General features: G+C 46.7%; 1 protein-coding gene across 4 annotated transcripts in view; it reads left to right on the top strand.

Annotated features, from left to right (window-relative positions):
- Positions 1 to 6,169: 6,169 nt before the first annotated feature.
- The window catches only part of MOCOS (molybdenum cofactor sulfurase), a 174,891-nt gene continuing 155,516 nt past the window's right edge, over positions 6,170 to 25,544 (top strand). For 3 of the 4 annotated variants that reach the window (XM_053263177.1, XM_053263175.1, XM_053263178.1), the window contains exon 1: positions 6,170 to 6,378. In XM_053263177.1, the coding sequence (XP_053119152.1) occupies positions 6,246 to 6,378 (133 nt within the window). In that variant the 5' untranslated portion in view covers positions 6,170 to 6,245. Of the gene's footprint in view, positions 6,379 to 6,523; positions 6,785 to 25,544 lie in introns of those variants that run through there. The other variant, XM_053263176.1, reaches the window with a different exon arrangement.

Below are 25,544 nucleotides of genomic sequence, written 5' to 3'. Positions count from 1 at the left end.
TCTAACAAAAAATAATAATTTAAGGACTCACTGCCTTGGGGGTGTGTGATGCCAGGGTTACGGGGGGGGGGGTCTCCAGTGGTTTCCCCTCCCCCCAGCCTCCCACCAGCCTCAAAACAGTCAATTTGGGGCTGTTTTCGGACCATTCTGGGCCTCTGTGTAGTGGTGGCAGCCATTTTGGAGGCCACCATGCATGCACAATGGATACTGCATGACCCCTGTGATGCAGTTCATGGCTGCACAAGAACCCTGGAAAGAGGCAATCCATGAAACTCTATTTGCTTATCAAACTACTCCTCATTCTTCTACAGGAAAATCACCTTTTGAACTACTCAGAGAACACAAAGCTATCACCAAACTTACCCAATGGAAACAAACTGATAGGGCTTTCCATGCCATTTCACCCTGAGGATGCAGAGATTCATGATCAGGTAAGGGAGAAGCAATCAAAATATAAATTGTATGCAGATCAGAAATGAGGTGCAAAATAGCAAACATTTCAGGTGAGGGATTTTGTTCAAGTACAGCTTCTATATACAGTGAGAACGGGATGTTCCTGATATTCTGGACCAAAACAAATAATCAAAATCTGAGGAGATTCTGTCATATTAGACGATGGAAAGAAATGAAACAGTTTGAGACTTTCCCGCATGCATACTATGAGACAAGAGGGAAAGGAGTCTGATCTCAGGAGAGGAACTGGAGAGGAATTTGATCTTCCCTCCAGTTTTGGCCTTGCAGATGAGCCTGATGACAGTGATAGACAATCCTTGGTACCAGAACAACAAGGAGCTCCTATGCCAGAGAACCCAAGACTTAAGAAAAGTGTGTGTGACAGGAGACCACCTAAAAGACTATAAGAGTTTGTCACTAAATTTTAAATCAATTCAATTTTTGATTGATATAAAGTGGTATTCTATCCAGTAATCTTTGCAATTTGTTTGTGTGGACATTTGTCGTAAGTGGGATCCTCTAGAGACCATGGGGAAGGAGTCAAGAGGAAAAGGGAGAGAAAGAAGAAGTAGGAAATGGAGTTGTTGCTGAATAAAATTTTAGTTAAATCTACTTAAGATTTCCTTGTGTCTATGAAGGAAGCAGCTATAAAACAGAATGCTAAAACTACTCCTTAATTTAATTGCAGTGGCACTACTGTGACAAAAGGAAAAGTTATTTGGTACAAGTTTCCTCTATTACAAAAGCTCCTTCTGGTTTTCCTTTCTACTGAAAAACTGCTGAATTTTGTTCACTATTCTTTGGAGAGTGAACTGTAGTGTCTTAAGCCTTATGATAGCGGCATTGTCCTGAGCTCTGTAGAGGGCTTCAGCCCTTTCCTCATCAAAGACTCCTGAGAAAACTTAGCAGTCATGGGATAAGGGGACAAGTACATGTGTGGATTGCTAACTGGTTGAAGAACAGGAAACAGAGGGTAGGTATAAATGAAAAGTTTTCACAATGAAGGGAAGTAAGAAGTGGGGTCCCCCAGGGATCCGTACTGGGACTGGTGCTTTTTAATTTATTCAGAAATGATCTAGAAGTAGGGGTAAGCAGCGAGGCGGCCAAATTTGCAGATGATACCAACTCTTTCAGGTAGTGAAATCCAAAACGGATTGTGAGGAGCTCTAAAGGGATCTCTCCAAACTGCGGGAGTGGGCAACAAAATGGCAATGCGCTTCAATGTTGGCAAGTGTAAAGTGATGCACATTGGGACAAAAAACCCCAACTTCAAGTATACGCTGATGGGATCTGAGCTGTCGGTGACTGACCAGGAGAGGGATCTTGGGGTCGTGGTGGACAGTTCGTTGAAAGTGTCAACTCAATGTGCAGCAGCTGTGAAAAAGGCCAATTCCATGTTAGGGATCATTAGGAAGGGGATTGAAAATAAAACTGCTAATCTTATAATGCTCTTATACAAAACGATGGTGCGGCCACACCTGGAGTACTGCGTACAATTCTGGTCACTACATCTAAAAAAGGACATTGTAGAACTGGAAAAAGTGCAGAAGAGGGCAACCGAGATGATCAGGGGCCTAGAGCACCTTTCTTATGAGGCAAGGCTACAACACCTGGGGCTATTTAGTTTAGAAAAAAGATGACTGCGGGGAGACATGATAGAGGTCTATAAAATCATGCATGGTGTGGAGAAAGTGGATAGAGAGAAATTCTTCTCCCTCTCACATAACACTAGAACCAGGGGTCATCCCATTAAATTGATTGCCAGGAAATCTAGGACCAACAAACATAAGTACTTTTTAACACAACACATAATCAACTTGTAGAATTCTCTGCCACAAGATGTGGTGACAGCCAACAACCTGGATGGCTTTAAGAGGGGTTTGGATAACTTCATGGAAGAGAGGTCTATCAATGGCTACTAGTCAAAGGGCTGTAGAGTGTAGACCACCTCCAGCCTCAAAGGCAGGATGCCTCTGAGTACCAGTTACAGGGGAATAACAGCAGGAGGGATGGCATGCCCTCAACTCTTGCCTGTAGGCTTCCAGCGGCATCTAGTGGGCCACTGTGTGAAACAGTATGCTGGACTAGATGGGCCTTGGGCCTGATCCAGCAGGGCTGTTCTTCTGTTCTTGTGGCCTTCTGGCTAGGTGAACTAGACAGTTGCCTAGGGCGCCAAATTATGTCATAATAACTTGCCACATAAATGGCGGGTGGAGATTATGGCGGCAAGGAGGACGGGCAGGCAGTGCAGAAAGTATGCTTGCTGCTGCTTCCGACCGCTTTCACAGCAAACTATAATTACTAGCCAACCCGCACAGAGCATCTGTGCGCTCTTTGGGGCTGGCTGTTCCCTTCTCCCTCCTGCCCCACTCTCCCTCCCTTCTGCCCTACACTCTTGTCTCTCTTCCCCTCCCTCCCGCCCCACTCTCTCTTGCCCTCCCTCTTCCTCCCTTCCGCCCCACTCTCTCCTGCCCTCCCTCCCCTCCCCCTCTCTCCTGCCCTCCCCCTGCCCCACTCCCTCTTGCCCCCCTCCCCCACTCCCTCTTGCCCTCCCCTCCCCCTCCCTCTTGCCCTTCCCCACTCCTTCTTGCCCTCCCCCTCCCCCTGCCCCACTCCCTCTTGCCCTCCCCATCCCCCACTCCCTCTTGCCCTCCCCCACTACTTCTTGCCCTCCCCCTCCCTCACTCCCTCTTGCCCTCCCCTCCCCCACTCCCTCTTGCCCTCCCTCTCCCCCCTCTCTCTTGCCCTCTCCCTCCCCCTGAATATTTAAAAGTTCTACTTACCGGGCCACCGCCACTCCTCCTCCCGGGCAGTGAACAGGAAAGTCCCGCCGCCCGGTTCCCTCCCACCCCAGTCTCCCATGGGCTCCTCCTGGCCTTGGTGGCCGGTCCTGGCGCCGCCTGGCCAAGAGCCGCCTCCGCGGCCTGTCCCGCCAGTGGGCCCGCCATGTCAAGTGCCGCCTCTGCGGCCTGTCGTGCCCACTGCCGCTGCTTGCCAGTCTTTGCGGCTGGCCACAGGCCAGCCCCCTCTCCCCCCCACCTTCTGCCCTGGTATCGGGGCCTGCTGCCCGGCCGCCTCACCACCTTGGCCCTCAGCTGGGCCTGCCACCGCTTTGCTGCAGCTGGGCCGGGCCCACGGCCACCACCCCTTGCCAGGCTGGGCCCGCCAGCGGCCCTGGCTCACAGCCAGCCAATTCTCCTCCTCCTGGGTGTGCGAGCCAATCAGGCGCCTCCGCAGCCCAGCCAATCAGCTGGGCTGCCAGGATGCATTTTCCCTGGCACACCCAGGAGAAATATATATAGAGATATTGCCACATTGAGTAGCATCATTATAACTCCTACAAAAGTGGTGGGTGGAGGCAATGGGTGGCAGCCAGTAGGGCAGATGGGTGATGGGGAGCACCCGCTTGTTTGACACACCTGCCCTCATCAGAAGTAAGTGAACGAGCAAGCAATAGTAGGAGTGTCTGGGCAGGTGGCGGTGCCTGGGCACGCTTTGCCTTTGGTGCCCCTGAGCCTTGGGCCAGCCTGGCCCTGCATCTCCCCAGCTAGGGCTGGCTGAATTGGAGGGCAACTGCTGAGCCAGTCAGGAGCTGTGTTCCAGGCCAGCGGTGGTGGCCACTGGCAGAATGCAGCTCCTGCCCACTGTAGCAGCCACTCTCTGACTCAGCCAGCCCCGGCTGGGTAGGTGTAGGGCACAGGGCACAATGCCCCTATTCACCCACCCCTAAGGTTGGCACTGCATGGTGGAATGCTCTCCTTCCAGAGACAGGCTGCTGCCCTTGTGTTGGAGTTTCTACTGCCAGCTGAAAACCTGTTCTGTTATGCAAGGTAATTGCCAGTGCTGATATTGTACAACAATAATTGGGAACTGATTTCACTGAGGTTCACTACAGTTTGTCCACAAACAATGTCTCTCTTTCAGATTTTCTCCCGCTTTCTTCAATCCATACATGGGCCTTTGCTGGAGAGAGGAACATGACCACTCAGAGCCTTACTGCTGCAGGAGTCAGCTCACAAGCAGCAGTGGGCGGGAAAAGTGGTGGCAATGGTGGCCATGCTCTGCAAGCAGCAGTGGATGGAAGGAGTGGCAAAGGCAGCAAAGCTCCACAAAGAGTGGCAGAATGGTGGCGGGCAGGAGTGGTAACAACAGTGGCTAGGTACTGCCAGTGGTGGCAGAGCAATGGACAGGAGATTGGAGTGGCGGCGGCAGCAATGGCAGCAAGGCTCTGGAAGCGGTGGCGGGGAAGCAAGCGGGAGCAAAGCAAGCAATGGTGGCAGGGTGCTGCAAGCAACAGCAGGTAGGAGGAGTTGTGGCAATAATGGCGATGGTGGCAAGATTCTATAAGCAGCAGTGGGACAGTGGGCAGGAGGAGCTGTTGCAACAGAGGCAGGGTGCTCCAAGCAGTGGCATGGTAGTGGCTGGAAGGAGTGACAGCAATGGCAGCAAGGCTCTGCAAGCGGCAGGGGGGCACAATGACAGCAGGGCTCCAGAAGTGGTGTCGGAAAAGTGGGCGAGAGGAGTAGCAGGGTGCTGCAAGCGATGGCAGGGCAGTGGGTAGGAGGAGCAGCAGCTCTGGCAGCAAGGTTCTGCAAGTGGTGGCAAGGCAGCAGACCAGAGAAGTAGCAGCAATGGTGGCAGGGCTCTGCAAGCAGTGGCAGTGGGAGGAATGGCACCAATGCCAGCAAGGCTCTACAAGCAGCGATGGGGCAGTAGGTGGAAGAAACAGCAACAGTGATGGCAAAGCCACAGAGATGGGTGGGAGAAGCAGCAATGGTGGCAATGTGCTGCAAGTGGCAGCGGGGGGCAGCGGGTGGCAGGAGCAGCAGTAATGGTGGCAGGGCTCCACAAGCAGCAGCAGGCAGGAGGCGTGGCAGCACTGGTGGCAGGTACTGCCCTTGAGCTGGGACTTTGGTGAGGGAGCCGCTTTGTGTTAGCAAAGGTGACAGTGGCTGCCAAAAAATAAAAGTGCAAAAATGTTTTGGGGACACACCCCCTCCCTCTGACCTTGCCACTCTTTCTCTTGAGTTCAAGAAGTGATGAAAGGTGGTGGAGGTGGGGGGTAGGGTTGCTGTTGCAGTTTGCCCCCTCCCTCCCCCCGCCAGTCCCCAAACTGCTGGGCACACCTTGGAGATATCACAATAGCAACCTTTCTTCTCGCTGTCGAGCGGATTCTCCTGCAGTGGTTCAGAAGGCAGTCTGAAAAGCTCTGCAAAGTCACTACTTTCCCCACTGCTGTTTTGTGTGTGTGTGTGGAGTGGTGGGCCAATTGCCATCAAGGGATGCGGGAGGGGCGGTAAGTGATCAGAACAAACAGCAACTGTTGCTGCAGTCAAGTCGCTAGGAACCATCGCATATAAACGCTCATAGTCGGCACTATCATACTGTGTAGTTTTAGATTTTGCTTTTAATCTTTGTTTTATGTCAACCAGAGTGCTGAGTTTTTGAGCATATCAAAGGCAAATCCATGAGATTAAGAAGTAATCAGCTTCTTACTTTGAACCCTCGTGTCTGTGCGCGCGCGAACCCCCAGCCCCATCTTTCCCTGCACTGTCTCAGCGACCTTTCCTGAAGTACACGGTGATCACTCGCAGATTGCTGACAGAGCAGGGGAGTGCCGAATAGCAACAGACTGAGCGTCGCTGTCTCCCTGGGAAATGGCGGGAGGAGTCTGCCAGAGCCTCCGCCTGCTTCTCGTATATGTAAGCCGAGCGCCTTTCCGCCTACTTTGTGCTGGGCGGGTTGCTGCAAGGCGTCTCTTGTTTCAAGGAGCCTAGGTCGCCCTTGGTGCAATGGCCGTGGAGCAGTGGGGAGAACTGCTGTCTTTCCAGGCCTTCCAAAGCAGACTGCCCCTGGGGGCTGTGTATGGCTACGGTGGGAAGAGCCCGCAGGGGCTGCGCCAGGAGGAGTTCGCCAGGCTAGGAGGTAATCCGAAGTTGTGATGAATGAAGGTGGCTAGCTGGCGGAGGGGCAAAAAAACAAAACACGAAAGCGCTCGCTACTCTGAATCTGGCTGCTGTCGCCCCTGAACTGCTTGCGCCGAGCAGCTGTAGTTGCTGACTTGGCTTGCTTGCATAAACAGTCGCCTGCCTCAACAAGCGAGTTTCCTGGGAGTCTGACTTTAAAACTGCTATATAAACACGGCTTGCTAGCGTTTCCACAGACGCTTAGTAGAATAGAATCAGTCCTGGCTTTCCCCCGTCCCCACATGGTGGTAGTGAAAGAAACTAGTTCTCTCTGCATAAGGAGCGCTGAAAGCGAGGATTTGAGGAAATGACGACTTCTGACAGAACTCTCTGCCTCTCTCTTCCTAGAGGAGAGAGGATTTGGGGTGAGGTAAATGCGTCACTAAACCAGATTGGTGTAACGGTCAACCTTTCTCAACTGCTTACTTGCTCTATCTACCCCTTTGACTTATAATTCCCCCTGTATCTTTGTTTCTGTCGGGATTCCTGTGCCAGTGTGCCCTCAACAGGTAACTGAAAGACAAAAACAGGTGCCATTTCCCCTGATGTGGAGATACAGTGATGGAAAAAACGTAATACCTGTTGAATATTTGTCTGGTATGCCATTGTTTGGCACACAAGAGCTCTCCCAAGGAGAAAGGGAGAGATTCCACTTCTGGGCAGCTTGGGCAAAAGAAACTGTTGCACATAGTGACCAGTTCATTAATTCTGGATGTGTAGCCTGTCTTATCCTGAACATCCGGGGCAGGTAACAAAGCATCCAAATCCAAGAGTTCCTCCAAAATTTTTAAAAAAAAAAATTGTGCAAGGTTAGTGAGCAGTGAACAGCCTCTTATGGGAATGTGTACTTTTGAGTTCACAGGACTTTTATTTTTTTATTTCTTTTGTCACACTGGAGGTGGTTCCTATATATGCTGATAGCATGGGTTAAAAATGTATAGAAGCAACATATGCAATTTGAGAATAGTTTGCCTTGTTCTGAATAGAATTTTTTGTCTGGTGAAGCAGACATGAAGCAATCATTTGCAGTCCTAACATTTAATTCTTGAGTGTGGATGGACTCCATTTCAGAGATGATAAACCAGCAAAACCCTTCAGTGATAAAAGAGCAAGGACTTTTAGGAGGGAAATACAGTTTCTCACCAATAAATAAATAAAAATCAAGTAAGACAGTAGTTCTATTCAAAACCGTATTGATACTGAAATATTTAACATACAATCTCTTTTATTTATTTATATATACCACCTCATACAAATGTCTCGTGGCAGTTTACAAATAAACAATGCTATGCTGGTCTGTGATCGTAATAAACAAATTGAATTGAATAAAAATACAAGATGAACCTGCACAGAGCTTCTGTGCACTAGTGCACTCGGCTTTCCCACTCCCTCAGTCAGCCTTCCTCACCCCGGGGACTTGGCGGGGTGGCAAAAGGCCCCCATCACTCAGCCTTCCCCCCACATCTCGGCTTCTCACCCCAAGACTCTGCTAGGCTGTTCCTCCTCTCCGCTTGGCCTTTGCTCGCTTCTCAGCAGCTGCTTTCCCCTGCCTATTCGCCGCTCGCCCATTCCTCCCCTCCGCTCACTGCTCGCTTTTTGCTCCCCACCCCCACTCGCCGCTCAGCAGTTGCTTTCCCCCTGCTCACCATTCACCCGTGCCTCCCCCCACCACTCACTACTCAGCCTTTTGCCCCCCCTTGTCACTCTGACTTTGTTCCCCCCAGCTCAGCCCTTTGTCCCAGCTCCCCACCCGCCTTAAGCCGCCCCATGACGGCAGAAAGATGGGCAATGACGGGTCATGGCTGCAGTGGGGGTGGGGCTTGCTATGCACGACCTTAGCATATTAACTATATAAATAATACATCTCTCAATCCTGAGAGGTGAAAAAACAATGACTGTTGTAGCTAATGTTTCAATAACAGCCACAGATACTCTTCTGAGTTACTAGTGCCTTTTGGAATCATCTGGTGTGGTGGGAGGTAGTAAACATGTGTTTCTGAAAAAATATATTGGCCGGGTGGGAGGGCAAACGTGGGAGGTCTCAAAGGAGGGGGTTTCAAATCTTATTTAAAGCAAGCCTCTGGCCTAGCCAGATCACTCTGGCTGCAGTGATCCTTGGCTTCCTTCTGGCCTACTGCAGCTACTGTCCTGTGGTGAGAGTCTGCTTGGCAGACTGCTGCATTTTTGTTCCCAATCTTCCCTGTTTTTCTGCCCCACCTTCTATCCCCTGCTTTAAACCTCCCCCCCCCCCGCCGGTGTGACTGTGTGTTTGTTCTGCTGCTTTTATTCCCCCTCCCCGAGTGAGTGAGTGTATCTCTCTCTCCCACCTCCTCTGGGCCAGGGGGGCCCTGAGGCCTCTCTCTGGCCCATTTCCATAACCCAGTTCCCACTTTCCCCCACCTTTTTTGCTTTTGGTGTCTGCTGCTTTAAAAATTGTTGGCTGATTTGAGATAGAGAGAGAGTGTCCGCCTAAGCTCAGCAGTACCCCTGAACCCGGCCACCACCTCCTCCAGTGAAGCTGGGCCCTTCTTCCACGCAGGGTGGGAGGGGGTGAGTGGGTGATGGCGGAGGGCGAGCACTAGCAGCTCTCCTAGGTCCGCCATCACCCAAGAAGCCCAAGACGGCACCCAGGGCATCAGAGGCCACCCAGAGCAGTGATGTTTGGCAGCATTTTGAGGTCCCTGAAGATACCCCAACGGCTGCTCACTGTGTCCACTGCAGGGCACAGTTCAGTTGGGGCAAGGATGCTAAGTATCTGGGGACGACTTCCATGTGGCGACAAATGCATCACCTGGATCTCCTTGACTCAGCTGGCAGCGCTGAGTCTCGTGTGCCTGAGCCTAGCACTGACAAGGGCAGTGTGCCAGCTTCCATGAAGCAGGGCACGTTGCCAGTACATGATAGGTACTGTTGCTGCTACGGCTGCACTTGTGGAGAAGTCCCGCAAGATTGCAGCCCACTTCCACCGGAGTGAGAAGTCCGGGCGCCTGCTTTGCGAACGGCAGTGTGTCCATGGGCTTCCACAACATCTCTTCCCCATGGATGTAGATACCTGGTGGAACTCCACCTTCCTTTTGTTCCAGTGCCTGCTGGAGCAGGAGGTGGCCCTCGAAGACCTGGTGAGGAATGAGTCCTTGGGCGTGTGCAACCTATCCAATGAAGAGTGGAAGCTCATGTCTGAGATGGTGTCAGCACTCGAGCCCTTCCTGTTTGTCACAGAGAGCTTGTGTGGCAACACCACTCCTCTGAGCCAGACCCTGCCTGCAGCTCTCCACCTGGAGAAGCTGATGGGTGAACTCCAGACTTCGCTGACCATGCCAGAGGGGCATGCTCTGGCTGGAAGACTGTGGGCCAGGGTTGTTGACAGGCTGGTCAATGAGTTGGGTGACAGGGAAGAGTATGTCCTGGCTTGTCTCTGTGACCCGACCATCAAAGGTAATATCGTTTGCACGTATGACTTGCCAAGGTGAAGGGACCTTCTGATCAATAGAGTTAGGAAAGAGGAGGTCACTAGGACCGGCAGAGACCAGGAGGATGGTGATGGTGCACCACCCGAGCGTGCACAACCCACACCCAGCAGCAGCAGTGCGGGCAAACCTTCCGCTCCCACCCCTTCTTCTTTCCAGTCCAGCGGCACTGCATCCTGGGCAGCAGTGCCAATGCAACAGGCAGTTCCTCCCGCTAAATTAGCCCAGTGGTTTAACCAAGTGTGCCTTGGCGCCTTGCCCTGTTTGTGGGAGGCTCGGCCTACCAGGCCCACCAGTGCTGCGCAATGTGTTGCCCAGTACTTGGAGGAGCCTGCGAAGGAAGACCCCGAGATGGACTGTGCACAGTTCTGGGCAATCCACTGCCAAGTCTGGCTGGACCTGGCAGTGGTTGCTGAGCACCTCCTCTCCTATCCACCAACCAGCATCCAGAAGAAGTGGTTGTTTTCATGTAGCTTCTCTGGTCTGTATCTATCTATCTATCTATCTATCTGTGTGTGTATGGAGAGATCTTGATTGAGATTCATTGAGGGAACTCATGCAGCCACCAATAATCCCATTTGTGTTTGGACTTCCTATGTATGAGTTCTCCCAATGAATCCCTATGAAGATCTCTCTCTCTCTCTCTCTCTCTCTCTCACACACACACACCCCCCCCAGAGAAGCTACTCTGAGAGAGATAGACTTGTTAAAAGGACAGTAACTGAAAAAATTTATGGGGGGGAAACCATGAACTCCACCGGCTTGGGGCTGCCTGGGGAGAGTTGTGGTACAACCTACTGTGCCCCCAGACACACTTCGGGGTGCCCTGGCACCCCCCAAATGGAGGGATTGTGGCTGCCTCATATCCCCATTATTCCCTAAGGGAGAAATGCAAAAATTGCAAACTATCTTCAAAAATTCATTAAAAATAGCAGGAGTGTCTGATTGGGTGCCTACCACCCACCCCGGTTTTGTGCCCCTAGGTGCTCTACATAGGGAGTAATGGGCTGGTTTGAGTCCCCATTATACCCTGTGTAGAACCTTTTAGAACCGGTTCGAACTGGGTTTGAATTCAAACTGAATGGGGGCAGGGGTTTGAGCAAAACCAAAAGCAAACCTACCCACCCTGGTTTGAAGCTGGTTCGAATTCAAACCAAACAGGCCAAGCCAGTTTTGTGCATATCCCTACCTAGAGATAGTGGGTATTTTTTAAATTTAAATCTGCTGTCTTGAATCAAGATGGTGGCCACTCACATTATTAACATCACCCCTTTAGAACTCATGTGTTTACAGCCCAAATTAGAAATAGTAAAATCTGTCCCAAATTAGCTATAGATGATGATGCATTCCATAGTACCTTTTTGAAGCATTGTAAGATTCACCATGAGCATTCCCAGATGGCAATTTTTAGATGGAAGGACAAGTGTACATTCACATAGAGAGCCAGCATGGTGTAGTGGTTAGAGTGCTGGACTAGACTGGGGAGACCCGAGTTCAAATCCCCATTCAACCATGAAACTAACAGGGTGACTCTGGGCCAGTCACTTCTCTCTCAGCCTAACCTACTTCACAGGATTGTTGTGAAAGAGAAACTTAAGTATGTAGTACACCGCTCTGGGCTCCTTGGTGGAAGAGCAGGATATAAATGTGAAAATAAATAAATAAATAAACAAACAAATAATATTGTCTAGATTTGCGTCAAAGTCCCTGCGAGCTATTGAGGAGCATGCCACACATGATTTGGCTTTTTCATTATGCATTGGAACCAAGCCCGATTTTATGTCCAGGGTAAAAAAAAATCCACTTTTTGCATCTGTGTTTTTGGGCAAATTAGAACTTACAGTAAAGCCTTGCAGTAAATGCCTGCAGTCTGAGAAAGCTCCATGTTGAAAGAAGTGGACAGTAGGCTCCATTAGTTCTACTTAGAACTTCTTGTTTACATTAAAATTTTGATCCTAAATATCCCCATTAGAACTGAATGGAGTATATGATGCATCTCTGGCATACACTTTAATGTATTTTCTAAAGCAGGTGAAGACCTTTTCTAATTTTCCCAGACTGTTTAACATTTAAGTATGTTTTAAAAAAGCAAGATACTGTCTCATGTTAATTTCCTTGGAAACTTGTTTTGAACAGTGGTATATAAATATTTGTCGTATTTGTAAATATTAATTGTATAACAGTGGTATTTAAATCTTTTTAAAAGCATTGACAGAACTACACATTACAGTGCAGCTCCTGCCCAGAAATGGCATGTTGAGTTCTCTCTCCCTCATTTCTGTAATGCGTAGTAACACTTACCACATCTCAGGTAACAACATTCTGCATTTCAATGCTGCTCTTCACAATAGCTGTCACTGGCAGGGGTAGGAAAATGCAGAACATCATGATGTAATAACTCAGGGTGTTACATTTGGAAGGGAAAGAACTGGACACAGGAATGTCTGCTCTGTTTTCCATTACGGTTCCACCCTATATATTTTGAAAATGGAACTTTGATTACTTTGTTTTCACAGTTACTTTGCTTCATTTGAATGACCTATCATAAGGAGTGTGGTGTAAAATCTTAACAATTCTCAATTGCATTGCATCCAGGGGCATAGCTATAATTGAGCGGATAGGTTCAAAAAGCCCAGGCCCCTCAGCTCCACCATTCCCTATTTTCTTCATTATCTCCCACACTCGGAGGGGCCGCCAAGGAGAGGGGTGAACACAGGCCCCTTCTCCCCAGCTACACTCTCGGCTCCATCTCAATAGGTTTTTTCACAACCTTCCCCAAGACCTGGTATACACTGAAGGTCATTCTATGGAAGTGCTAAAATGGCTTCATTTCAGTTTCCTGGCAGAAAACACTACTGGTATGGTACCAGTAAAAGCTTTACTGAGACAGAAGTCTATCTCACTCTGTGTAAAGAAATCTGATACTAAATAAAGCTACAGCAATTGTTGCAAGCATGTAGGAGTAGATTTGTTGGGAGCACACATATTAAATTCCAAGTTAAAACCTAGAATGACTAGTTATGACTCATACTAGATTTGATTTAGATTTGTACTCAAATGCTAGATTTGTTGGCTGCACCTGCGAGAACAGTGTTATCATAGCCATTAGCCATATGATTTCATGCAGTTATTTGCTTCATTAGTTTCAGAGAACGGCTAGATTAACTATTGTTTCACTTAACCTGATGGGAAACTCACAGCAATTAATGAGAATCCTCCAAATATTCTTCCAAATCAATAATACAATTTGGAATGTATAAATTGAACTTTAAAAAAGAAGTTGCATGCACCTAGGTGGTACGGGAGTGGTGGTGGTGGTGAAGGGCAAGCATCACCCAGACCAGTAGTCTTCCTATCATTACTGAATCAAACTGAAAATTAAAATAAGATAGCAATCCTAAGCATGCTTATTTGATAGTTATGTCTACTATAACTACTACTATTGCAATATATACATACAATATTTATATACTGCTTTTTAGCAAAACTTCTCAAAGTGATTTACACAGAGAAACAAACAAGATTATTCTCTGTTCACAAATGGCTCACAATCTAAAAAAGAAACATAAGGCAAACACCAGCAACAACCACTGGAGGGATGCTGAGCTGGGGTTGGATAGGGGAGATTGCTCTTCCCCTGCTAAATATAAGATAATCACCACTTGAAAAAGATGTATCTTTGCTCAGTTAGCAGAGGACTAGTCCATCAAAATAAACTTCCTTAAAAGAAAATATATCTAGGATGGGAGCAATAGTGTTATTAATAACATAGAAGGATCAAACTCATGCCCCTGAAATGCAATTTTCCCCTTTTGTGCCCCCCCCCACAAATATATATACACACACTTTTTAAAAAATCCTACTTTCCAGTCAGCTTATGAGATCACCCAGCATTCCGTCTGTGTCCGTCTGTGTGTTTGCCCATGTGCGTGTCCCCACCAATCAACTTCACATTGCCTGGACCAATATGAACCAAACCAGGTACAGTTGTAGGGACGCATAGGAACACCTCAGTGGCGTAGTTTGTGATGGTGTCATCCACCCCAATTCAAGATGGTGGACACATAAACGTTTGAGATACAAGTGGGCTAACCTGTGAACTGCTTAACCAATTTGGACCAAATTTAGTCCAGTTTTAGGGTTAGTGAAAGGAATGTAGGCAGATTAGTTCTTATGAGAACAACTTGTTTTCTTCTGGTTTTGCCATTGTGTGTGCAGTTTGACTGGTAAAGTTGATTTTCAACCAGTTGTTTGGCCAAGCAGATCAACTGAAAAAAGGAGCAAGCACTATAAAATAGGAGTTAGTATTTATATTGTGCTTTAAAATACTCAACAGATCATAGTAATAATACCCTATGCACATAAGGTAAAGTGTGCCGTCAAGTCGATTTCTACTCCTGGTGCCCACAGAGCCTTGTGGTTTTCTTTGGTAGGAGGAGTTTACCATTGCCATTGCCTCCTCACGCACAGTATGAGATTATGCCTTTCAGCATCTTCCTATATCGCTGCTGCTCGATATAGTACCAGCGTGGATTTGAACTGGCAACTTTCTGCTTATTAGTCAAGAATTTCCCCGCCGGTACTATATCGGGTAGCAGCGATATAGGAAGATGCTGAAAAGCATACCACCCTATTATTACTACTCCCAGGACCTGACCTCTTACGTTTTGGAAAGCTTATGCACCCAGATGGCACTATGTAAAACAACAATGCAGATCAAGTTTCTGCAAGAATATCAGGCCATCTAAGGCCATCTAGCATGCATTCATAGTTGAGGTGAGATCTGAACTGGATAATTCTTATCTTCTTCCTTATCATCTCTCTGCCAATTTAGTGTTAAGCACCCTACTGCAGGATACTAGATACTATTGCAGAAAGCAATAGAAGTTATATTCATGGCTCCTCTGAGTCAAAGTGAGGCAGCTGCCTCAGGCTGTGAGTGTGCCATTTGGAGGTGAGTTTTGAAACCCTGCTCCCTGCCACAGATGTCACCCCACCTGCCTGCTGCTGAGTCCCACCTCGCCTCCACTGCTGCCAACCCAGCTCTTCCCACTCTTCATTGCTTTGTCCTCTGGCTAGCGCCGCCTCATTCACTGGCCCCACCCTCCGCCTTACTAACCTCAACACTGCCCCTCTTCCTCCTTGCCATTGGATGGCCTCACCTTTGGGGTGGTGGGGGTGCTGCTTGGTATTGTAAGCCAGCAAGGCAGTGTGGATGAAGTTTGCATCCAGTGGTGGCCTTTCCTTGTCACCAGCAACTTGATCATTTGAATGTTCATTCTCTCTCCCCTGCAGCAACACACTTGTCTGTTTTGTCTGGAGAAGACAAGTGATTGCATGTAAGGCAGGTAAAGTAAATTAGTATGCTTCTAGGGGTGTGCAAACAGGTTCGACATTGAACATGTTTGACATAGAACCAGTTCGGTTTGACTGTTCAGGGTCGAACCGAACCACCTCCCGAAGTTTGGGGGGTTCGTGAGCTTGTAATTATTATTTTTAAATTATTATTTACCTTTTACTCCCCTTGGGGGAGTTCCTGGAGGCTGTGGGGTGTGTGTGTGTCTGCTGAGATTCCCCCTCCCCCTACCGGTCTTCGAAATCACCCCCTCGGCCAGTTCGGCCGCTCTTCGGTCTTCACCTGGTGGCCCGGCGGCCATTATGGAGGCCATGCGCCTGCACACATGAATAATACCAGTTTTTAGAATTACAAGCTCACGAAACCCCCCGGACCGAACCGAACCCGGGTGGGGGAGTTCAAGGGGGTGCTGGACTGAATCAGGCCAGCCAGTTCCATGCACATCCCTATATGCTTCTGTGAGCTATGGAAAAGGAACCCACTAATTGCACTTGAAGATGAAAAATTATGCTAGTACACAATTCACTGTTTCACATATCTCTCATGAATCAACTTTAAAAGAAATTAACTAGCTAACTTTTTAACTTTTAGCTAGTTGAAAATTGATTTTTATAACTTAACTTTATTAAAGTTAGTATAGTAGCCTAGCATGCAATGTCTAGGAGACGGCAGTAGGGGGAAGAGGGGCAAGCTATTTAGACAACGCAGAGGAGCAGCTGAACTGTTGCTAGAGCTGTTAGTGAGAGAGTGAAGTTATAGAAGGTGTTAAATTGAAAAGAGCTACAAAAGAGAAGAGTGGAAGAAGGCTACAGAAGAAACTGAGAAGTAGCAAAAACTTGAAAGAGAAAGACTTATCAGATAACACAGTTCCTGTAAATCCTCTGGTGCAGCACAGATCAGCATTTAAAGTGTCAGGTTTGTCTGAAGCTGTGAAGGAGTCTGGTAGGACTGTTGGAAGGGCACCTCTGGTGGTAGAGGAAACCAGTACAAGAGAGTATTTGCATAACTGTCACTGTTTTCTTTACATTGTAATTTTGTGACCACTTATTTCTTTACATCTGCTTCTTTCTTTTGCCCATTGATTCTGTTGAACTTGCCCTGCTTATTAGATCTTACTTTCTGAAAACTCAGGGCCTGTTAATAGTATTCAAGGTTAATAACTATTAACTTTAACTAGTTGAGATTTTCTTCCCCCCCCCCCAATGACTGCTTGCCCTATACTGTGTTAGTCAGCCCATAGGTACATTTACCTCAGTATTGTCCACACTGTCTGGCAGAAACTCCCAAAAGTTTCAGACTGTGGTCTTTTCTTGGCCTACCTAAAGATAGTAGGGATTGAACCTAGAACCTTCTGCATGTAAAACAAATGCTCTGCCATTGAGTGTCAGTGCTGAGCCATCAGCAGCATCCAGCAGGTGGCACAAGACTAGAAGCTGGGACCAGGAAATCCAAGCAAACAATCAAGGATAAAAACTGGTAGCAAAAGATCTGGAACGTGCTAGAGATCAGGCTGAGTAGACAATCAGATGACAAACCAGGAGTCAAAAGTCACAAACAAAAATCAGAGGGCAGGCCAAGCAGGCAGAACAAGGAGATAAGTAAGATAAGTAAGCAAGGAGACCTTGAAAATGAGGCAAGGTCTGCTTTGGACAGAAAGCCGCTTACACTCGTCCTGTCTTCATGAAATGGCAGTGGTAAATAGAATCTCGGCGGATTTGGCTTTTTAAAAGCCAAATTTTGGGTTACAGCCCATTTGACCCACGAGTATACCCCTTAGGTTCTGGCAACATGTGGCTTTTTCTGGATAGACATGGTGAAAAGCATGGACCTTGACTGAGGCATAGACATATTCAACTGGAACATGTCCCATGTTCATGTCCCAAGAACTCTCCTAAGGCCTATATCCTTCCCAGTTGTCTAGATAGTGTAGTTTGCTTCTGATGACTTTAGAGTCCATTACAGTGGTCCCTCGACTTACAAACTACTCGACATAAGTATTTTTCGAGTTACAAACGGCAGTTTTAGATCCGGTTTTAGATGCGGTTTTTTCGACTTACAAATTTTTAGATGGGGTTTCCTCGACTTACAAATTTTTAGATGGGGTTTCCTCGACTTACAAATTTTACATGCGGTTTCCTTGACTTGCCTGCCTGTTTACTGCCTGTTTATTCTTGAAAAGAAATGTTCCTGTGCAGTTTGCAAGCCTTACTGGGGGTCTGGGTCTTTTTTCTAGGCTCCGGAACGCATTAATCCGTTCCCAATGCATTCCTATGGGAAACCGCTTTTCGACTTACGAATTTTTCGACTTACAAATGTGCATTCGGAACGGATTAATTTCGTAAGTAGAGGGACCACTGTATATGCTGTACATGTCCCTGAACTTGGTCTGGTGGGGGATCTGTGTGAACAGGGAAGGGGCTAGCATGCTATGGCTTCAGCAGAGAGATATGGAACCCTGGTGCATTTTCATGGTGTCTGGGAATACCAGTTTGAAGGTGTTTGGATTGACCTGTTGGAAACAGGACACTGGTACTCCAGCTTAGTGGATGGCTGGTTCTTTGGGGTGTGGTCTATAGAGAGCCAGATCTTGCCTTTCATGGAAAAACGATGTCCATCCAGCAGTACTGATCAACCTGGCTCTTGTAATATTCCTTTTCCTGGTTAGGTGTAGGCTCAAGTTAGCCTGGACCAATTGTAGATGTCCTAGCTCATTATTGGTTGCAGGGACTGAAGACAGGGTGGGTGCAGCTGGATGGGTCAAAGAATGATAGACTAGTTGGCATAAAATGGGCACTGCTGTGTTGATGCATGGGTGGCATTGTTACAGGCAAACTTGGCCAATGGCAGCAGTGAGATCCAGTTATGCTTGTGATAGTTAAGAAAGCATCAGAGATACTGCTCTAGGATCTGCTTGACTCATTCCATCTGCTCATTTGTCTGCAGGTGGTAGGTTGTGAATAACTGCATCTGAATGTCTAAAAGTGCCAAGATCACCTTCTAGAATCGGGAAGTCAACTAGGGACTCTGATTAGAAAAAACCCTGTATGGTAAGCCATGCAGATGGAATACATGGTCTAGAAGCAGTTGCTCTGTATGAGAAGCGCTGGGAAGATTTTGTGTAGAGATGAAATGTGCCATCTTTGTAAATCTGTCACTGGCAACTAAGATCATATTTCCCCATGAAATGGGTAGGCTGACAATAAATTCCAAGGAAATGTGAGCCCAAGGTATTTGTGGGGTGGGGGCCAGCAATGGTTGAAGTAAGCCCCCTGAGGTTTGTGCTGGGGAATCTTGATCTGGGTATACACCAGATATTGATCTGGGTATATACCAGATTCTTGCAGGGAAGCCAATAACAGGCCTTGCAGGGTGGGGCCAGCAAAGTACCTGAAGATTCAAAAGCTGCTTCAGTGCAGCAAGTAACCACAAGGGGCAGCGATAAGTAGTCTTGGCCTCTGGGAATTTATTTATTTATTTATTTATTTATTTATTTATTACATTTATATCCCGCTCTTCCTCCAGGGGGCCTGGTGTACATGGTTATAGTTATCCTCACAATAACCCTGTGAGGTAGGTTAGGCTGAGAGATACATGACTGGCCCAGAGTCACCCAGTGAGTTTCATGGCTGAATGGGGATTTGAACTCAGGTCTCCCCAGTCCTAGTCCAACACTCTAATCACTACACCATACTGGTTCCACACCATAGTTGACCCAGAGCAGTGTTTATCTCATTGGGATGGCACCAAAAAGAGAAGCAGTAGTGGGGCTGGCCAGGGAATGGGGCAGTGGGAGGGGAGAAAGCCAAGAGATGGGGTAGTGGCGACAGAGGCAGTGGCAGCATTCTGGTGACGTGATGCGGCAGAATGCAGGTGGCACTCATTTACTTTACCCTGCCTTATCTGAAACCACTGTTTTATTTGTCATACCATATTCAGAATAATAAAAGATTTCATAATATCCTTCTCACCTTCTCCATGTGAAGTGCATTATTCGAACTGGTTCGAAGATATACATATAAAGGGAAATCCAGCGAGGACTCCCCTTTACAAGTAAAGGGGAAATTCCCTAATCCTAAGGTGGCGGTGGGTGGGCGAGAAAAAAGTACTATATTACAGGCCATGGTGGAAAGATTGGGGGGTGGGTTGGGGCTTCTCCAAGCTCCCCACGGGCCTCTTGAATGACAGCACATGTGCAGAGGCCATTTTTGTGAGGTGAGCCTAGCGTGCAATGCCTAGGAGAAGGAATTTGGAGGAGGAAGCTTGTTAGGATTGGGGTCACTCTGGGTATTTGTTCTATTTTAGTTATAACTTGTTTGTAACTCAGTTTGTATGCTGCAGAATGTAAGGTGTCTTTCTAATTGATTTTTCAGGAAAAGTACAGCAGTATTGGTCACCTTAAGTGGTGCAGTGGGGAAATGGCTTCTACACATGTGCAGAGGTCTTATTTATCTACCATGCATGGAGGCCTGAACTGGGTGGTTGTCATTCAGGAGGCTGGTGGGGGTCTTGGAGGAGTCCCTGCTGCCACCGATGTCTCCGCCACCTCTGCCACAGCTTGGAATAAGATATCTTTCTCTCGTCCACCCCACCCCCCCACCTTAGGATTAGGATCCTCATTGGATCATCCTTACTGGATCATATTTCCAAACTGGCCCACGAACTGGTTTGGCCCAGTTTGGCTGAACTTGGAACAAGGCCGGGATGGTTCAAATCCGATCTAGCCAAACCAGTTCCTTGCACACCCCTAGCAGGGCAGTCTTGAAACTGTGGGATTACATTCAGGAAGAATGGGGAAAGGGGAGTGACCAAATCACTGATAGCCAAAACAATCGGCTATTTCTGATGGTCTGTGGATCAAATCTCTGTTTGTTTTTAGAAGCTCAGTTAAAATAATAATTAGTTCTGCATCAGTGGTGGAGGGAGGCCAGTGGCAGCCCATGTTTGGCCGCCACAGCGGCCCCCCTTACCTCGCCCCCGGCACCTGACATCAGAAACAGGGGACATTTAGCTACACCCGAGCGTCTGTCAGATGCAGGGGCTTGGTTTAGCTCCTGAACGGGTCTGTGAAGCCCAGTTCGGGAGTTAAATCTGCCAGCGCTGCATTTGCAGCGTGGCTGAAGAGACTCTCCCTGCCTTAAAGGCAGAGAGAGCCGCCGCTTCTGGTCACGCTGTGAACGCAGCGCTGGCCATCTAAATCCCGAATGGGGCCCCGCAGCCCTGCTCGGGAGATAAACCGCGCCCCACGCATCTGATGTCAGACGCGGGGGGCATGTTGGGGCTGTGAAGTGCAGCCCAGGTTTTTTTAACCCTGTCACCCAATTTTGCCCCTGTTCTGCATTGAGTCTGAACTGGCCCCATACCTGTGAAAACTCTGGGAATGCTGGATTTAATATTTTTTAACATTCTTAAAAAAAAAAGTTAACAGCTGAAAATTGTAACTAGTTAATCATTTAACTTTAACTAGTTCATTTCCATGATGTTTATATGATATAAACTGATTATCTAGAAGAATCTGCTTTTAAACTGAAGGTAGATAAATAAGAATTAACTTGCAGTTGGAATTTCCAACTAACCTCTAATAAAGTTGGTGCAGCAGTTCTGCTCATTGAATCAGATTTGCACACCAAGACATGCTGGCCAATACTGTGCATGTTTATTTAAAAAGTATGTCTTACTGAGTTGAGTGGGATTTACTCATTGTTAGAACGGCAGCCTAAATTTGATATCTTTACGGTTTCTTTGAACAGTCTATTTAGGATATAGACTATAAGCCAGTATGTTTTGACCAACTCACTATTCCTTGAATCATGAAAGAAATGGAAAAGCATGAGACTAGCCTGTGTGACTTCAGTTATGAACGGTTATTTGAGCCATCATAAAGGCATGCTGTAAATCATGGGTCTGTAGCCCTTGTATTCACAAAAAGTAGAATTCTTAGTGTTAATTTCTGCAGTTCAGAAGGTAACTTATGATCATTAATTTGAAGCCAAATACTCTTGGCATTTATTTGGATAAAAATAAAGGTTCTAGACCTTGTTGATGTACTGAAAAAATCTGAAGAGGACAGATGTTTGTTAATACCTTTAATAGCTGTGATTTGGGTGGAGCTTCAAGCATTTGCTATACCATCTTATTCCCTCCATATGGAGCCCAATATATGTATTATACTGTGGTTGCTCCTCACTTCTCTGAGCAGTGATGTTCCAGGGCTAGCTCTACTCAGTATGGATTTCCTTTGAGGAGATGACTTGGGAGACTTGACTATTTGTGCAATATTTGCTTTATTTACAAAAGTACAGATAGAGCATAAGGGGAGACAAGCAGTATGCATATTGACCACTCTACATCAGATCACCAGAGAGATCATTCATCCCATAATGTTCTTTCATTTCCCCACTCCCCTTCTGCCTGTTCTAAACTGCAATTTCTTCACACGCATACATTTTATAGCCACCTGCCACCTTCCCTTACCAAGGGTGTTGTGCTGGCCGCATGTGAGGGAAGGTAGTCATGGCAGGCCGTGGCCAATGAAGTCCAGGCAGTTAATCACAGGTAAAGGGGCTGAGCGCAAGGACTAACAGGACGCTTATAATTCAGAACTAGATAACAGGACTGGGAGAGCACATTCAGGGGGAAAATCCTGTCATACCAGTAGCTGGCTGCAACTGAAGTATTTACATAGGACAAAGGAAGGCTTCTGCCTGTTTCTTGGAGCTAATTGGTCTGTATATTCTCCTGTCTCCTCCTCCTGTCTCCTCCTGAAGAGATCTTTATTGGCCCATCTGTGGGCTGCCAGCTGGGTTTGAGCCCAGTGGTGTTATCAGGGGCATATCTAGGGGTAGGGCCGGCAGGGCATGTGCCCCGGGCGCCACTTGAAGGGGGGGCGCCATTTTTAAAAATTAATTTTTTTAAAAAAATGGTCACTGAAAACAAAATGGCCACTGTGCATGCTCAAATGGCCTCTGTGAGGCCCCCATGCCAGGTCTCGCAGAGGCCATTTGAGAATGTGTGGCAGCCATTTTGTTTTCAGCGGCTATATATATAGGCCACCACACATGCTCAAATGGTCCCTGCAAAGCCCTAGAGGCCAGCGAGGGGAGAGGGAACCTTTGCAGACCCACCCCACAGCCTTTAGGGGCTACAGGTATTTTTTTAAAAAAATTAATATAATATAAGTCACTGTACACATTCAGTTTGGCACTATGTACAGAGAATCAGGGCTTGTGAATAATGAGCTGAAGCTTATGAGCTAGGATTGTATTCATTTGCTCTTTGCTTCTTGTTATAAGTGAGTTAAATGTGATGTCTTAATAATATGGCTATTAATGGTGAGTTTGTCTTTCAATCAGTGTGAAATTAGTATTAATTAGCTTTAGTATTAAGGCCCACTGGGAGTTTCTTGCTCTCTTTCTCTCATTTTAACTGTCTTTCTGAAAGACTAGAATATATTCCAAGCAGTGACACAGTTTACTCTGCATATCTTTTAATTATTTTCAGAGTAAATAGGGAAAAGTCAAATTCTCCATTTCTTTTAAAAACTTATGTAATAGTGATGCTACAATGCATAGTAGAGAATTAGACATTCGTTTTCCAAGTATACCTCCACATAGTATTTGGGTATTTCATGAGCCCCAGCATACTGAAATTTGTAGTTTTCTAAATTGTTTTTGAAAAATTAAAAGATTAACTAGCTTGACTTGTATTTTTCAGCTGATATTATGGTAAAGTTATCTGAAAGATGGGTGTTGGATGTTTGGACAAGGGGCGCAATTTCAGTGCTTGCCCTAGGCGCTATTTTCCCTAGATACGCCTCTGGGTGTTATTGTTCCTGAGGACCTGGTGGAGGAGGTGGTGGCTCCTCAGTAGGGGTTGGGCCTGGAAACTCCAGAATAGTCTCCTCCACTGTAGATCTGAGCATTCCTTAGAGAGGGGTAGGGCTGCATGAAGGAGGGGCCTCCAGCTCCGGATTGGGAGCTCTCCTGGCCTCTGACTCAGAGGACTTTCCTGAGTACTGCTCGAGGGGATCCCTGACAGGTGTCTCTCTTCCCTAAAATCTAAGGTCCTTCCTATTCCAAACATTTCAGAGAGATCTCTGTGTCCAGAAACTATATTTTAATAGTTAACATCCATAAACAGACACCTACTAATAATTAATGCTAGCTTTTTTAATATAGGGACCCCTCGTTATCCATGGTCCCAGCACTCTCAGTTTTGCTTATCTGTGGCCAGGCTATGTACAACTGACCTCTTTAGCTGAGGTTCTAAAAATAGTTAAAATTTGACAATCCATGGTTCCTTTTTTTAAAATTTGACAATCCTTTAAAAAAAATCCCCATGATTTTTTGTGGAAAATAAGCAAAATTAGGGGTTGGGGGGCATTGCTGGACAGCTGGAGCTGGAGCATGGTAAGTTACGTTATTGCTCTGATTTCTGCCTCCTCCCTGCTTTTTTGCTTTTTTTTTATCCTCAAGGAACCTAACCACCTCCCGCAATCCACTTCTTGTTATACGTGGTTTCGTTATCCATGGTTTATTTATTTATTTATTCATTATTACATTTCTGTCCCGCTCTTCCTCCAAGGAGCCCAGAGCGGTGTACTACATACTTGAGTTTCTCTTTCACAACAACCCTGTGAAGTAGGTGAGGCTGAGAGAGAGGTGACTGGCCCAGAGTCACCCAGCTAGTATTGTGGCTGAATGGGGATTTGAACTCTGGTCTCCCCGGTCCTAGTCCGGCACTCTAACCACTACACCACGCTGGCTTTCTGGTTGTAAGTGAGAACGGAACTCCCACAGATAATGAAGGCCACCTGTATGCATAATCTAATTTCAGTCACAGGATTGTCATACAGTAACAATCCTACCTATCACCAGAATACTTGGTAACTCATAAGATAATTTTAATTGACTAATCATCTTGTTAAAATGTTTAATCAAAATTGCACATTACCAAAATCTCAATATACGTGCCTTTTAAAGATAACTTCATAAGGCAGTACAGTACCAGGATATGGGGCATATTTTCTGGTGCCAGGCATTCCATCCTCCCCATCAGTGTTCTCTAATTTATTTCATTTGTGAGTGGAATGAGTTTTGTTCTGAGCGGCAATATCAAGGCAGTGTGTGCACATGTGCATTCAGAGTTGGGCCTTCCTGATTCAACCTGAGCAGGACCTAAGATTAACTGAGTGTACATCAAAAAACTTGTGACCACACGCACATGCGCACGCCTTAGAGGGAACACTTCTCCCCATCTTGAATTGGGTCTCAACGACTAAGAAGAAGTATGGGTATATGGAGGGCAAGTTGTAAGTAAGCACAATTTGTGACACCGAACAACACCATTACTGATCATGTGACATGTCTGTTACAGCATCTTAACATATGGTTCCAATCTCCTGGCTTTGTGGAGCTTGAGCCAAAATGAGATAGTCTTGGCTCTGGTCTTAAACTGGTAGAGTTTAACTTGGAATTTAAGAACCTCAGAAATAAACAAATGTGCCTTTAATTGAAGCTGCACTACATTAAACTGATCTCCAGTGATGAATCAACTACTTGTTCCAATGACTAATCTATTGATTGAAAGCAGAAAACTCAATTGGGTGGTGGGCGGGGTTTGATTCCGATGCATATTCAGAGGGCCACACATAGCTTTGCACCACATTCCTTCACCCTTGCACCCACCCGCCTTGTGCCACCTTCTGCCTTAATCTTATTTTATTTTATTATTTATTTATTTGATTTCTATACCGCCCTTCCCAAAATGGCTCAGGGTGATTTACACAGAGAAATAACAAAATAAATCAGATGGAACTCTGTCCCCAAAGGGCTCACAATCTAAAAATAAACATAGATACCAGCAGCAGTCACTGGAGGTAGTGTGCTGGGGGTGGATAAGGCCAGTTACTCTCTTCTGGCTAAATAAAGAGGATCACCACATTAAAAGGTGCCTCTTTGCCAAGTTAGCATGGGTTCCCTCTTTCTCTCACTCTCTGCCACTGAAATCAGCTGAATGCACTACTTTTTACGCCAGAATATTTTTATTTTATTTTAAAGACTAACTGAATAGAATCATTATTTTTAACAGTTTTGTTCTCAGATTTTTAACAAGGATCAGATGAATAATTCCAAAACAACCATGAAATAATTCCAAAACTTGTCCATGAAAAGCAGAATCCTTCTTCCCCCTCCCTTCCCCCCCACTAACTTCTGTGGGAAAGAGGAGCCTCTTTCTCTCACTTCCTCTCCCTCCCTCACCCTCCATTCACTCTGTCTTGTTCTTCACCAGCTTCATGCGCTAAGG

This window comes from Hemicordylus capensis, chromosome 6, assembly GCF_027244095.1.
Source record: "Hemicordylus capensis ecotype Gifberg chromosome 6, rHemCap1.1.pri, whole genome shotgun sequence".
NCBI classification, from domain to species: domain Eukaryota; kingdom Metazoa; phylum Chordata; class Lepidosauria; order Squamata; family Cordylidae; genus Hemicordylus; species Hemicordylus capensis.
Note: the sequence above shows the minus strand (reverse complement) of the source record. Positions and strands in the feature narration are given on the sequence as shown.